The 15194-nt window shown below is 31.5% G+C and overlaps 3 protein-coding genes across 4 annotated transcripts; all 3 read right to left on the bottom strand.

Moving 5' to 3' along the window:
- Positions 1-14: 14 nt before the first annotated feature.
- Positions 15-2435, bottom strand: LOC110612426 (transcription factor bHLH104). Its single transcript, XM_021753209.2, has 5 exons — positions 2230-2435; positions 1795-1863; positions 1052-1129; positions 599-761; positions 15-393 (listed from the first exon to the last, which is right to left on the bottom strand). Exons 1-5 carry the CDS (start codon positions 2328-2330, stop codon positions 148-150), a joined length of 657 nt encoding a protein of 218 aa, XP_021608901.1. The 5' UTR covers positions 2331-2435; the 3' UTR covers positions 15-147.
- Positions 2436-4271: 1836 nt separating this feature from the next.
- On the bottom strand, positions 4272-7359 carry LOC110610325 (electron transfer flavoprotein subunit beta, mitochondrial). Of its 2 annotated transcripts, none has more exons than XM_021750192.2 (6): positions 7233-7359; positions 6911-7053; positions 6557-6841; positions 6373-6453; positions 5099-5193; positions 4272-4646 (listed from the first exon to the last, which is right to left on the bottom strand). In XM_021750192.2, exons 2-6 carry the CDS (start codon positions 6977-6979, stop codon positions 4421-4423), a joined length of 756 nt encoding a protein of 251 aa, XP_021605884.1. In that variant the 5' UTR covers positions 6980-7053; positions 7233-7359; the 3' UTR covers positions 4272-4420. The 2 variants fall into 2 exon arrangements, with proteins under 2 accessions (XP_021605884.1, XP_021605883.2); XM_021750191.2 differs by having other exon boundaries at positions 7237-7255.
- Positions 7360-7558: 199 nt separating this feature from the next.
- Positions 7559-10294, bottom strand: LOC110611136 (RING-H2 finger protein ATL16). The gene has a single exon (XM_021751278.2). It carries the CDS (start codon positions 9758-9760, stop codon positions 8696-8698), a length of 1065 nt encoding a protein of 354 aa, XP_021606970.1. The 5' UTR covers positions 9761-10294; the 3' UTR covers positions 7559-8695.
- Positions 10295-15194: the final 4900 nt, after the last annotated feature.

The raw sequence follows: 15194 nt of genomic DNA, 5'->3' as shown, positions 1-15194 counted from the left end.
TCAACCATCAATGGTAGATGTTAAATGTGAAAATTAGTTGGCAAAGGCAGTTGTATTTACAATTGAACTCGACAAAAAAATTACAAGATCATTCTAGAATAAAGCATCTAATTTACAGTAATAATTAGAAAGAAAGAATTGAAGAAATTATGCAGCAGGGGGCCAGTACTCATGGTCGCGGGATGTATCACGGGCAGCTAAAGGTAATTGCCACATGGGCATCAGACCATAGTTCGGAAAGGCAGCCATCTTGTTCAACCCAGCATGATAGGCCGCTGGATGTGCTGGCATAAATCCAGAAGGCGGAACAGTCATAACCTTCAGTTGTTGCTCCATCCTTTCTTTATCTGCCTTCAGAGCGAGTTTCTCTTCACGAAGCTCATTCTTCTCAGCCTGTTACAAGGCCACAAAACTTAGAAAGCTAGTAACAACAATGAAGAATGATAAATGAGCTGCAGGAGTACAATTTCATCCATGGGAACTCCTGAGCATCGACCATACTGAACAGAACAAATACTAAATCACAGTATAATAGTTATCAGCCCTGCTTTTAGAAAACAGGTGCCACCATACTTCAGTATTCTTTTGAAATGACTACCTTCAGAGTTTTAATTTCTTCTAGAAGATTTTCATTTGTTTCTTTGAGCTCCTGAGCTTCAGTTTTCAATCGAGTTAGAACTCTAATAGCATCAGCAAGTATGGCTGTTTTGTCAGTTCGGGCAGGCCTCCCAGGCTCCAAAACAGAGCTCAAATCCTGAAACCTGCAATCATGATAACAACCATTCTGTCAAAATAATACCCATTAACTTATTTCTAAATAAAAGTGGCAAAATGAAGTTAATGCTCTAATGGCAGCACATCAGTAGCATCTTCAACAAATTTGCAAACACAAAATTACATTTACCTTAACTAAAAATAGCCTACTCTATATTTCTGATATAAATTATATTTTCAATATTAGTTGCATTAATTTGTATACTTTAGCTTTAAATGCCTTGCTCAGTAGCAAACAGAGAATGATATAAAGAATCTGATCCAACAAGAAGCATGCCTGTCATTTAACCTCTCCCTCCGCAACTTCTCACGGCAAGCTTTAGTCGCTGGCTTGGTGCAAGAATCACTGCGTCCCCTGAACATCATTAATAACAGAAATTATCATGAAAGCTAAAAACAGAGTAACGTGAAAATAGCATTACATTACTAGCATAGAAAAACTAGGTCATTTGCTAACTTAAAAAAAACCTTATATGAATGTGCAGCACCACATACTTTGAACTTTAACATCCCCAGGAATATCGGAAGCAATATTACTGGATGAAGACACCAAAATGTCATAAACAGCCTCTAGTAGACTTAGAAGAAAAGATGTGGAAAAACATAGACTAGCACAGCAACAGCTGACTGCAGTTTTGTTCCCTTTTTTTTTTCCAATTAACTAGGAACGAAAATTTTAAGACGTCTCATTTGCCAAAAATTCAGAAGTGCGATTCAGTTATGAGACTATCTCTCAAAAGCTTATTGCAAAAGACAGCACACGAATAATAGACATCAGATACTACAAGGAGCCCTGTTATTCATCATGTCACGTACCCAGACACACTCCACATTCAATTTCCCAAACATGAATTAAGCAGCCCCAAAAACCTATGCCTTCTTTGTTATCAGAGATAGCCCAGTTGTTGGTCGCATCTCCTATAGCTGTGGAAGTCAACAAGCAGCCTAAAGGGATTCCCCTAAAAATTATTCGTCTCACTGAAAACTTGAAATTGGGGATGTGCAAATGAAAATTAATACCTCTTTCGTGAGCATTGTTTTTCTTGAGATTCAGTACCACCAGATGAAAAATCAATATCCAGGCCACCACTGCAAATATCAGTGAATCAGATCAAATAAAACAATTCACAATCACCCAGCTAATACTTCAAGAGCCCAATGGAGAAAAATCTCATATATCTTTGCCTACAAGCAGATAATATATCAGAAATTTCTCAACTTTTTGATACTTCTGCTCCTCCTTCAATAATGTGAAAATAAAACTTCGACAGAATCGGATAAAGGAAAAATTAATGCGAAAAAACCAGATTGATTTATTATTTTATATAAAAAAATCAATGAAAAATGAAATCGCACAAGTCAATCCAAGATTGAGCTATAAAATAAAGCCCTAAACTTGAAATATAAAAATTAAAGGATCGAAAGCATTTAATCAAAGAATAAATAGATAAATACCTTCGATTATTAGACCACAATAAATCAGAAGACGTCGTGGTTTCCTCGAAGAAATTATAATCCAGAAAATCCCAGCAACAATCTCCCTCTAATGAATCCATGTCTTATGGGAGAGTATTAGGGATTTTGGATTTTGAATTTTGTATAAAACAAATAGATCAATTCGGTCTCTTTTTTTCTGAAAACAATGGTGAGAACAAATTAGCTATTTTTTAATCCTGAAATTAAATTTGGGGGCCGACACATGGGAAACGCGTCGGAAAGGAAAGTCCAATAGATTTGAAGCACGTGGAAAGGCTCAATCATGATTGGGTTGCGCGCCGTCGCGGTCCTTTTTACGGTCCAAGAGTTTTAGAGCGCGGGAAAAGCATGGCAAATTGGTAAAAGAATTATGAGTGAAACGGGCTGGACTGTTAGTGAAGAGAGAGAGAGAAGAAAAAGGAAGGGAGCGCGAGAAGTTCGCAGGTCGTCCCGGTAAGGATTTGTTTTGACTAGTGGAGAGGGAGTTTCGACTTTTATATTTTTTTATCTGTTAGGTCATATATAATTTTATCTTCTTTTTTAGTTTGTTTTTTATGGTCAACAACCGTTTGTAAATTTGAATGTTTCATTTTAAAATGTCTTGATTTTTTATTTGGAGAGTTTATCGATATTGACCTCAATATTTTGAGATGTCTGAATTCTATTACATTCTCTTCTTATGTGGTGTTATTCGATTGGTGATTCAAATCCTCTCTAGTGTTCTTAGATGTTAGCTGATGCAAAAAAAAAAACTTTATTTTAATTTAATTTTCATTAGTTTTTTATTCTTTTCTTTCATTTATTTTATTGTATAAATATTTAATTTTTTTTGTAAGTTAAATTTTTCACTAACGATGATCAAGCGGCGGTGACAATTTTAGAGTTAACTTTTCGATGTATGAACTAATTTTTGTACTTATATTTTTTCTAGTCTTAAGTCAGCTTTTGAACTTATAATTTTAGATTGAATTTCCAATAAAATCTTTTGAATTTACTTGTTCACTTTATATTTTTGGACTTCAACATCTTTTAATGTAATTATCTTTACATGATAAAAATAAAAAAAGAAATGACTTGGACTGTTGGATCAACCGTTAATTATGATCCAGTTCGGAGTTGAGCGGGAACCCGGACCGGTAATCGCTTAAGTCCGTGATCCGGTTCAATGCTAAGAAACCGTTGAGCAGTTTGGATACTGTGGCTATGTCAAAGTACAGTCACAAGGGACGAACACAGCAAAATCCCATTTTCATCAAAATTTAATAAAGGGATATTATCTCAGACAGTTGAAAGTTTTGTAGGGAAATGGGAATGCACGCAAATCAAAGTGGTGTCGTAAAATTATAAAAATAATTTAACTATTTAAATCACAGTAAAATAATATTAATTAAATTATTCTTTATCTTATCTAATTATTTTATTATAAAAAGTAATTATCTCTCCGTTAATCTACGAATAAGAAAATAAGATAATTAAGAGAGAAAAAAAAGTAAATAATAAAAAAATTTTAAGGAACCATAAAAATTAATTATGTATTTAGGAGAGATATATGGATAAAATTTTTTAAAAAATGAATTAATACTCCCATCAATTTTTATCAGTCATTTAGGTAAATAATTAATCACCTAAATGGTCTCAAAATAACCTTATATTTATTAAATTACCCTTCATCTAGCCAAATTACTCCAATTTTAATAGTTTTCTATCTGTTAATCAACTAATTAAAAAATGAAATACTTAAAAAAGACAAAGTAAATGATAAGATAGATGTTTTAAAAGAAATTATAATAATAATTATTGTGTTTAATATAAATAATTATAAAATTCAAATAATTAATTAATAGCAACATCAATACCCTATTTTTGAAAAATGACATGATTTAGGACAAATCAACTGAGATAAAAATCGAACAGAAAATATTCCTTAATTTTCTCTAAGTGTAATTTTATACAAATCGACTGAAAAATATTCACTTGTATCAGTTATGGCAGGGATGATAAAGCGCAATGGGAAAAGAATATATTCAACTAATTTCAATTTATTCAGATTTGCCTCGAAATGAACTGTTCTCATTCAGCAGGAAGCATATACACAGTTCTTTACTGTTTGAAAACCTCGAACAATTAGCACAGAGCATTTAAATGAGAAATTAGTCAAATTACTGAGTAATCAAATGACATGAGCTTCATTTTTAAGCTTGTCAATCAATACATCCACTGAAGAAACGATAACCCCGGCTTTTCTCTTAGGAGGTTCTGTGACGTCAATGACCTCTAAATCAGATTTAATTTCCACATTCAACTCCTGTGGCGTGTACTTTTTTACGACTTTGGATTTTGCCTTCATGATGTTTGGCAGTGTTGCATATCTTGGTTGGTTCAGTCTCAAATCAGTGCTGCATAAGAAGTGTCAAACTTGAAGCCTTTAATACAAGAGAAGACATCCAGTTGAAACACACGCCAAATATAAATATTAATGCACAATATTTTAGTAGCATGCACCCATTGGTATGATATTTTAGCTTGCTACATGCAAAATAAGCTATCAAAAACCAGAAGAAATAAAAAGATAACCATTTTCGGGTTTTATTACCTATTTATTTATCCTGGAAGTGTTCACCATGTTAAGAATTTGAGTACTTGATTTAACAGTTCTAAGGAGTTGAGTTTTATTGCATAATAAGACAAGTTCAAAGGTGCTATTACAGTAGTAGGAACTCTACGTTATTAGCAGAACATTTTTACACACTATTAGTCGGTGATTAAGGCTATATTTTCTGGGTTTGCGCAACCATATCAGCTGAAAAGCAATTGACTATAGAAAAGAACATATGGATCTGATACTTACGTGATTACTGCAGGTAAGTCTAAACACAAAGTCTCAAGACCACCATCCACTTCCCTTTCTACTGTAGCTAGTTGTTTATCCTTGTCAAGCAAAACCTACTAGATAACAGCAGTAAGACACTGGAAAAAAAAAAAACAAAAAAGGAAACAGTGAAGGAAAGAAAGAAAGAAAGAAAGAAACAACTGGACTTGAGAGGGAGGGAGAATCCAAGAAAGAGCCCATGAAAGGGAGAATGGAAGCCCCAATATACAACATCAGCCACTATAAACAGCTGAAACATCTTAAACCTTTGAAGCACTCAATTAACCAGGAAGTATTCAAACTATAACCAAATGGATCCCTACCAAAACTCAAATAAGTGCCTCAAGCCCTAAAATCATTTTCTTTAAAAATCTAGTTCCAGTCCACAATATGTTATATAAATGAAGTAAGAACAACCAGTTCTAGTCACATAATGATACTTTTTAGTCTTGTTAATAGAGCTAATGTGTATATTCTTATGTTTGTACAGCAATTATATCGATCATCATACTCAGTTCCATTTAATCAAATCAGTAGATGTGCTTCAAAATCTTGTCTTACCACCAGAGTCTCTTCTCAAAATCCTAGTTATAAGCTTGCCCCCTTATTACAATATGCATTACTAAATACTAATTCTATTTATATTCAACTAAAACCTTGAGCATCGCCAAACTTATGGATTGAAGTCATCGAACTTCTTGTTTTCCTTTCATCATGTTGCACATCACTGACATCATCAGTCTGCTAAAATTTATGCTCCACTAAACAATTTGACAAGTATGCAAAAGAAGCACTATTCTACCTCTATTTTAGAAGGGAAGAAAGTAAAGCAAGCTACATCAGCTACAGGAAAGTACTAGTGCCAAATTGACATATTAATCAGAATGTTTAAGACCGACATCAAGGGCATTGGCATTTCTATCACCTGGGTCCATCCAACTAATATCTCCAAAGACTATACTCAATACATGGAAACTGATCAAATCCAACAAACAAAGGAATAATTGGAAACCCAAGAAAAACAGCTTGGGAAGTAAAATTAGCTGCCATGACAAAATTAAAAGACCAAATACAAATTGCAATAGTATGCCTAAAGGTTAAGCCATTAAGGTTCGTACAAAATGCTCAAACAGAGAGAAGCATAAAAACCATGTCAATGAAAAAAATTATCAAAAAGAAAGGATAAATCACAATAAAGGAGAGTCATATTCAAGTTCGCCAGATAAATAATGGCATATATCTGAGTCACTAACCTTAGAAGCAAATGTCCCTTGAGGCCAACCTAGCAACCCAGCCACCATTTGCCCTGTTTGATTGCAATCATCATCAATGGCCTAAACCAAAAACCACCTATTAGAGAACAGGTACAGACCCCTGCACATTAAAACTTCGATTTCTCAAAACCCAGATCATAAGATTAGAGAATTTAAAACGAACCTGTTTTCCCACAATAATCAGCTGGGGTTTCTCCACCTCCACGAGGGCTTTCAAAACCTTAGCCACAGTAAGCGGATACAAAGCGCCAGTAGCCTCCACATGAATCCCCCTATCAGCGCCCATGGCTAGACCAGTTCGCAGCGTATCAACACACTGCGCCGAACCCATGCTCACAGCGACGACCTCAGATGCCAGTCCCGCCTCCTTGATTCGAAGAGCCTCTTCCAAAGCAATCTCACAAAATGGGTTCATTGACATCTTAACATTCTGCGTCTCTACTCCGCTCTAATCAAATCATAAAAACAAAGTGAGAGTGGGTTTCAGGGTTTAGTAAAGAAAGCGCCGGTGATTTACCTTGTCGGGTTTTACTCTGATCTTCACAGCATAGTCGATGACTCGCTTCACGGTCACAAGTATCTTCATGGTCGATCTCTCTCGCGTTCGATGTAAGGTGAAGCAGATGAAGCGAACAAGAGCGATTGGGTATTGGATAGAGCCTGAAACAAGAAACCAGTTGCCAGGCACATTACGCAAAGACCAGTGATGTGGCAAAGTTTTGTTAGAAGGAAAATCATAATTCCAAAATAGATAAGAGAAATGGCTTAATTTATGATAAATTTATTATTAAAATTATGAATTATAAATATAATATTATATAAAAATGATAAATTATCACCAACAGAATGAAAAGTGAAGTCTATGTGCTGCCCTCTTGAAGCTGCAACCTGGCTCTGCGTTTTGGGTGCAAGATGAAGAAAACGAAGGCCTTTGTTCTGGTTCCATGCTTCTTGGGTTCTTGATTTTTTATTTTTAAGTTTTGGGCTAGGTTTGACTAGGCTTTTGTGAGCTTCTCATATTTGTAAGTGGGCTTAGGTTTCGGCCGTGTTCCCCTCTTTATTTATTCATGAATTTTTACCTTGTAAGAAAAAACTAATTCTTTATGTGATAAACAACATGGTATAGTTTAGATTTGAAACTTACCTTATCCATATAAATTTCATTTTGAAGAAGAAGAGTACGCAAGTGATTCGATTTATCGAGAAGAAGGGGTCCCAATGTATCCCACATGACCTCATCCATGTCATTGCCCATAGCTATACGTAGAAGCACATGGCTTAGCAAGGTTTTACGTCATAGATTCATCAGAAAGAGACACTGTTATTGTAACATTTTTCTAAGGAGGTGTCTGTTTCTCTGCTCATGTGCTCATCACGTACGATAATTCAAAGTCAAAACAATAAACTAAAGATATGGGTAAATATAGTTACTAGTTATTCTATCAAATTAAGAGATCAAGATTCCAGAACCAATGTGTGGCCCTTAGCTCTATACAATATTATTATTATTACCATATGCACATATTTCTGAAATCTCCAGTAACATATCAGATCATGTTCATAATTTTTTTTATATGCTTGTCTTGAAGTAGCTGCTGCATCTTCATTATCCCCGAGTTGGACCCTCCATCGTTTTCAACAACTTCAACTAATTTCTATGTAGTAGATGGTTGTTCTTAGTTCCTACAGCCTGGAAGAGCAGTTTGCTGAAATGGGACAACACAGGAACCATTACCAACCATGAACAAACAATACACCTTCCTCCTTCACCAACATTTAACATTATTGATAATGTTAAATGTCAATAATGAGTTGGTGGATATTGGCATCACTACGTTAGTTTGATTAGGACCTTTCTCTATTCCTAAATCACTGGAAGGGGAGCTTTCGTTCTTCCTTTTTCTTTTCATCTTTATTTTCATAATTTTTCCCACTCTTCACCTCTTAAATCAATAGAAAGAGACATCTCACTACTTTTTTTTCCCATTGTTGTACCAAAGAAAGGATAAAAAGAGAGATTTTTTTTTTAAAAAAAATATGAATCATACACTAACCCCACTTAATTATTTGAAAGGAGCACAAGAAAGTGGTGTTTTCTGCCATCACGATCACAATCATATATAGCTGTTATGAACGCAATGGCCCAGCCTTTTTGGCACAAACCCAAGAATCAAAAATCAAAATTAATGTGAGATTTCAATTGAATATTTTTTATGTTAACAAATCCTATGCCTTCAATGAACACATCTAAAATCACTATATCTTTAAAAGAAAGAAAGAAAAATTCTAAAACTTTCTGGCTTTACGGATCCAAATAAACAGGTAAGACAGAACTTCTTGATGATCCTCTGTTATGACCAAAAGAAAAGAACGTCCTTCTTGGTCTACCAGTATTACTACAACCTTCAACAGGAGACAACTCATTAATTACTTGCCTGCTCTGCTGAACAATCTCTTGAATTGATAAATACAGCTGCCGATCTGTTGATGAATCCATGGAGAAAGATCTCCTTATGGGCTGGATTTCAAATTGATCATCTTTGCCTCTAATATCAATACATTCATCACCCATACTGATTAACCTGTTAAATTTTCTTGCTTTCTTGTGAAGAGCTGATCCTCTCTGCTCTAGTTTTCTCCTTGGAATTGGTGAAGGGCTAACCGAACGTGCTGATAATTCTCCTGAATTCATCAATCTTTCCTGTGCTTCAAGCAAGGTTTGATCTGCAGAATTATGGTTACCCAATTCAATAACAACATAATCTTCATCTCCACCAATCACGCTTTCGCTGTAAGGATTTGGATCTTGTGGGGAAGAGCTTGGAGCTATAATGTGATCAATTGGGAATCTCGTAGTGTTGGTTGAAATGCTGTTTCTACAAAGTGGGCAATTCGCATTATTTTGAAGCCAAATATCGATACAGTCTATGTGGAAAACATGGCCACAGTTTGGTATTATCCTCAGCTTCTCATCTTCTTGAAACTCATTCAAGCAAACTGCACATTCGCAGAAGCTTCTTTCTCCAAAGTCTCTATTCTTGAACTTGAATATTGGGATAGACCTTATCACTGACTCGTCCAGTCCACGAGTTTCTATTGCAGGATAGTAGCCCATTAAAGGGTCATCACGATTTCTGTTTCTTGATAGAGAGAATCGCCTGAGAAGATCGATGCGGTGCCAGTTGAGGCAGCATTTGATAACGAAGATGTAATAGCTGACTAGCAAGAAAGCTGTGGCTAAAATTCCTATGATGGCGATGGCTATAATGGGGAAACTTGTGTCTGAAGAATGAGAACGAGGACCAAAGATTGAGCTGCCACTAGGACTTGTGATTGGGGGAAGAGAGCTTTTTCTTACGAGATCCATGAAATGGAGGTTTCAGATCTTGAACAAATGCAAAACAACATGCAAAATAAATTATGAAGACCCAAGCATATGAAGAAACTTGAAAGCCAACGAAATGCAAGAAACAGATAACTATTGAGAAGAGAGAAGAAAATTTTGGAAAGGGACAAGTGTAGACTCAAGAAAGATGCGAGAACGTGGAGAACAGAGAAAACCCAGGTGGTGTAAATGAGGGAGGCGTCAAATGGGGACATAAATGAAAGCCTTGAAATTCAACGAAAATGTGCTTTGCAACATTTCTTTTATGCAGAGAAAGTCTGAGCATAGAGAGTACGTAGTTGGTGAATTTCTTATTTTAGTAGCCACATAGCGTATGGTTGGCTAATATAAAAATGAAGAGGCTTTGATACAGTAGACTGCTATACACCATGTTCCATGGACGACTGGGGGTCCAGCTTTACACGTTTATGCAAAGAAAAATTTGACAGCTTCAAGGGGGACCATCGAGCCACGACAAGGGCTAACCATCCATTAGGCTCATCGTTTTTCTGGCGTGAGGAGAAAGAGACCTGTAATAATCTTGGTTGATTTTAAAGCCTTGAGAAAAGAAATGAATCAAGAATCAAAGATGGAGCATGTGACTGAAACTATACCAAAGTCATTCTCTTCTCTTTACGTTAAATTCTATGATATAATGGACTTATGAAATTTTCAATGATTTTTACATTAATTAGAAAGAATATACAGTGACAAGGAGACAACAATAGTTTTGATGAGGTAATTAACAAATGAACTAATTATAATCAAATGTATAGACACGAATTAAAAGAAAATTTGTTCTTGGGAAAATCATGGGCAGCAATGATTTTTTTTTTTTAAAAAAAAAAAAACCTTGACTTTCCATACACTCATTCGTTCTCAATCATCATCAATCATAAAGGAGGGAAAAAAAAAAAGTCTGAAAGGCCACATGAGAAGCGAGGCATGATGAAAATGTACAAACATGAGTTTCACTTGCCAGCTTCCACACATATCAAACTTTGCATTCACATCTCCTTAATTAATAATTTAATATGATAATAATCGTTGCCTCTCCCTCCACTCTAATTTCAAATCTTTAATAGAATACAACCAAAAAAAATTGTTGTGGGTCCAAAAGGGATAGCCTTTTTGTCAATAAAAGGACTGATATTACACACAAGAAAGTCACAGAAGAAAGAAAACAGAGAACCGACACGCCCATGCTTGCGTGTTCACGAGTTTGAGCAAAGACAACAAACAGAGCTACTTATGTAAGAAAAAATAGTCTTCGCTTTTAAAAAAGTTGTGCATCTTCTTTCCACAGTCAAAGCTTGTTGCCTCTGGTTCGAATATCTGTATATGTATTGCTTTGTACTTTTGTCATATCTTTATTTTTTTTTTTGAAATGGAGAGTGGAGATTGAACATGCGATCTCTCAAATTTACTCAGATGCATTTATCATCAGATTAAACCTGTGAGTGCTTTGTCATATCTTTATTGTAATATGAATCTTAAAATTAATAGTAACATTAATTAAAAATATTTTTAATTATAAGAAAAATTTGGAAAGAAATTTTTGTTTTAATTTGAAGGAGGTTGAGGTTGTATAATTCGGTGATGGATTGTACATATTTTTTTTAATTTGTTTAATTTTTTATTTAATTTTTTTAAAATAAATCATATTTTCATCTCTAATTTTTAATAAAATTAATAAATTAATTCTTCAACTTTTAAAATTAAATATTTAAATTCTTATATAATAAATTCGTCCAATAATACTGTTATTCTACCTGTTTTTCATTAGTTTAAAAACTATTGATGGTTAAATTTGTGAAAATGACATTTTCATTTCTAAAATACTCTTCAACCACTCTCCTGTCTACGGAAAAGAAAATTTTGATAAATACCAACATTTCTCTTCCTTCCTCATTCTTCCTTTTTCCTCTTTCATTTCTTTGTTTCTCTTCTTTCTTCTTTTTTTTTTTTATTTTTTCTTCTTTGAATTATTGAAAATTTTGAAAAAGTTTATTAATAGTTGTCATTTTGATTAATATTTTTGAAATTGATTTTGTTTAGCTTGAACATACGTTCTGCATTTAAAAAATTAAATGTTATAATTTAATCTACACTTGATGTCCATGATTATTATATATTAAAAATTTTAAGTATTTTATAGATGGAATATAAAAGTTGAAAGAGTTTATAAGATAATATATAAAAGACAAAAGAGTTTATAATTAATTGAATGTCATGATTTAATATGTATTTGATGTCATAAAATATATATATAATCGGAGATTAAAATGTTTTATTAATTAATGAATGAAGGATAAAAGTATTTTTTATATTTCAAAATAAATATGAGCAATAAAATTATTTTTCTATGACTTAATAATAATTTAGAAAAGTTGATGGAAGGAGGGCATTTTTGAATAAATTTATTATATAAGAATTTAAATATTTAATTTAAAAAATTAAAAAATCAATTCATTAATTTCATTAAAATCCATAAACGAAAATATAATTTACTCCAATTTTTTGTCTAACATTCTGCCACGAGCCTATTCTAGCAAGTGAATTAAAAACGAAAAAGTTAATATATTTTTGCAGGGGAGGAACGAATTTGGTTTAAATTAAAAAAATTATTAAATTAATTAATTTAAAAATACAATTTATTTTTTTATTTATTTCGGTTTGATTTAATTTTTAATTATTTTAGTTTAATTTAATTTTAATTAAAAAAATTAAAAAAATCAAACCAAATGGATAACTAATAATAGTTTATTATTTTCAATAATATAAAAAGATTAGATTATATTAAATTTAAAATATTTTAATTAAATTTTAAAATACTAAAAATAAAGTATAAAAAATAAAAATTTATTAAAAATTTAAATCGATAAAATCGAACCGGTAAAACTGATTCAGTTTGATTCGGTTTCTAATCAAAATCAATTCGATTTGATTTTTAATGGAAATCAATTCGGTTTAATTTTTATAAATACTAAAATTTTAATTTTCAATTTATTCGATTTGATTCAATTTTAAATCGAATCGACCCAATGATCGCACCTAATCTCTAATGACTATATAGATAAAAGAATTTTTTAAAAAATCAATTTTTGAAAGAGCCAAATAGATTAGTTAAATTTTATTTTATCAAAAATTATACTAAATGTTTTAATAAAATAAAAAAATAAAGATAAAATAATTATAAAAAACACTGTTTTAAAATAATTGAATTAATTTATTTCAAATTTGATAAGAGTTGATTAGAATTATGAAGTTTTTAAGTTAAATTCAATGAAACTTAAATAAATTAAAAAATTACTTTGATGAGCTTTAAAAAAATTATATTATTGGAATTCGCTAAGAATACATATAAAATTTATTATAATTTTAATTTATTTATTAATCAAGCGTATACTTTTGACATCTGCTAACCTTTAAAATGAAATATTTTTATCTCTATCAAAGAAAAATCGAGAGAAGAATAATGTATGAGAACACGTGGGTGCTTACAAATGCAGCGATGCGATCACGTGCATGACGCAGAGCACCAGATATTTTGCAAAATAAATAAAAGAATAAATTACAAATTGATCTCATATTTTGAAAAAATTTCTCATATCTTAATTTTAAGATAATTAAATTTTTAATTGTATGCTCGTATTGTGATGGTTATTTTACCTTAAATAAACTGGCATAGACTATAAAATTTTAGTTTCAGTTAAATTTAATAAATTTTTTTGAAAAATATATAAATCATTTTATTATTTTAATACTCTTATGATAAAAATATAATTTTAAATTAATTTTTAACTTTTTTACTTAATAAATTTTAAAAATTGCTTAATAAGATTAAAATTAAGACAACTAAACAATTTATCATTTTTTTTTCAATAATATCCAATTTAATACATGATTCTAAATAGACTCCTAGATTTCTAGTCTAGTAATGTTCAAATTGAACTTAATTTACCCTTCATCATCACAAAAATGGTGAAAATATCATTTCCATGAAATTATTAAATTTAAATAATCAAATTAAAAATTGACTTTTTTAACATCATAACTAAAACAAATTAAATATAATTAAATTTTATCAATTTGGTTGGATTATTCAATTATGCAAAGCCTTGAGCCGAAGGATGATGGACGTGTCACGTGCTGTAATCAAGAACCGCAACCAGTCAACAATCAACACGGTCAAAATGTTGACAAATTGCGGAATCTTTCATACTTCCTAACAATCTCTTCACTGTTCAATGGGGTCTCAATTTCTTAAAGTTTTGTATTACCATGATTTATTAATTATTAAATTATTAATTATTTTTATATAGACTCAAAATACTGACAAATGAATCTCGTATGAAAATATAAATAAAATTTAATTAACTACTTTATTAATTTTAATTATTAAATATTTATTATAAAATTAATAAAAAATTAATTAATAAAATTTTTAAAATATTAAAAATATTTTAATATATTTTTTTAAAATTAAAAAATTAACAAATAAATTTTTCTATATCATAAAAATTAAATAATAATTTTTTTTAAATTGATAAATTTTGAAGTAATTAAAATTGAAGCACTAAATCATAAAAAAACAATTTTTAATTTATAATTATAGTTATGAGTCCTATTTAAAATAAAAATAACAAAGCAAAAATTTAATCTTTGAGCTAACTATTTCGTTCTAACGTTTTGATTCATGTCCGGTAAATGCCACATCTACATTCAAATCTTATTGCTGCAAATTCGTCAAAACAGAGATACAACATGTTTTTATTACATGTAGAAAAATTAACTGATACAATTATAATTATTTTATATTTATAAATTTAGTTTGATAATAAGTGTATTTAAATAAATTTAAAAAATTTCAGATTTTATCTAATTTTCGATTTTCATTTTTAAAAAAATTATAATTATTTTTAATTTTAAATTAATTGTTTAATTAATAGAGAAATCAAATATATTAATAAGATCCATTGCCGAAAATCACTAGCCCCAATACTGTGAACATTAACATAGCCGGTTTGTTCATTCTCGCTTGTAAAAGAATTAAAATCTCCCAACAGTAACCAACTTTTCTCACTTCCATTGAAACCCAGAACCGAATGCCACAAACGTCTTCGTAAACTAATGTCAGGGCTGACATACACAAAACTCACTAACCACGAGTCCCCATTATCAAGTAACACATTGCATGTAATAAATTGCGGATCTGTCGACACAAGCGTTAACTTAAAAAATATTTCTGACCATAAAATCCAGATGCCTCCACTGAAACCAAAAGTCTCGACACGAACCCAATTATCATAACCTAGCTGTTTACAAACATTATCAGCTGAATGGCCAGAAATTCGAGGCTCAACCAAACAAAAAATCTGAGGCTTATAGATACGATTGTATTCCTTAAAAGCTC

This window comes from Manihot esculenta, chromosome 3 (assembly GCF_001659605.2).
Source record: "Manihot esculenta cultivar AM560-2 chromosome 3, M.esculenta_v8, whole genome shotgun sequence".
NCBI lineage: Eukaryota > Viridiplantae > Streptophyta > Magnoliopsida > Malpighiales > Euphorbiaceae > Manihot > Manihot esculenta.
The sequence above is the reverse complement of the archived record's forward strand: the minus strand, read 5'-3'. Positions and strand labels throughout refer to the sequence as shown.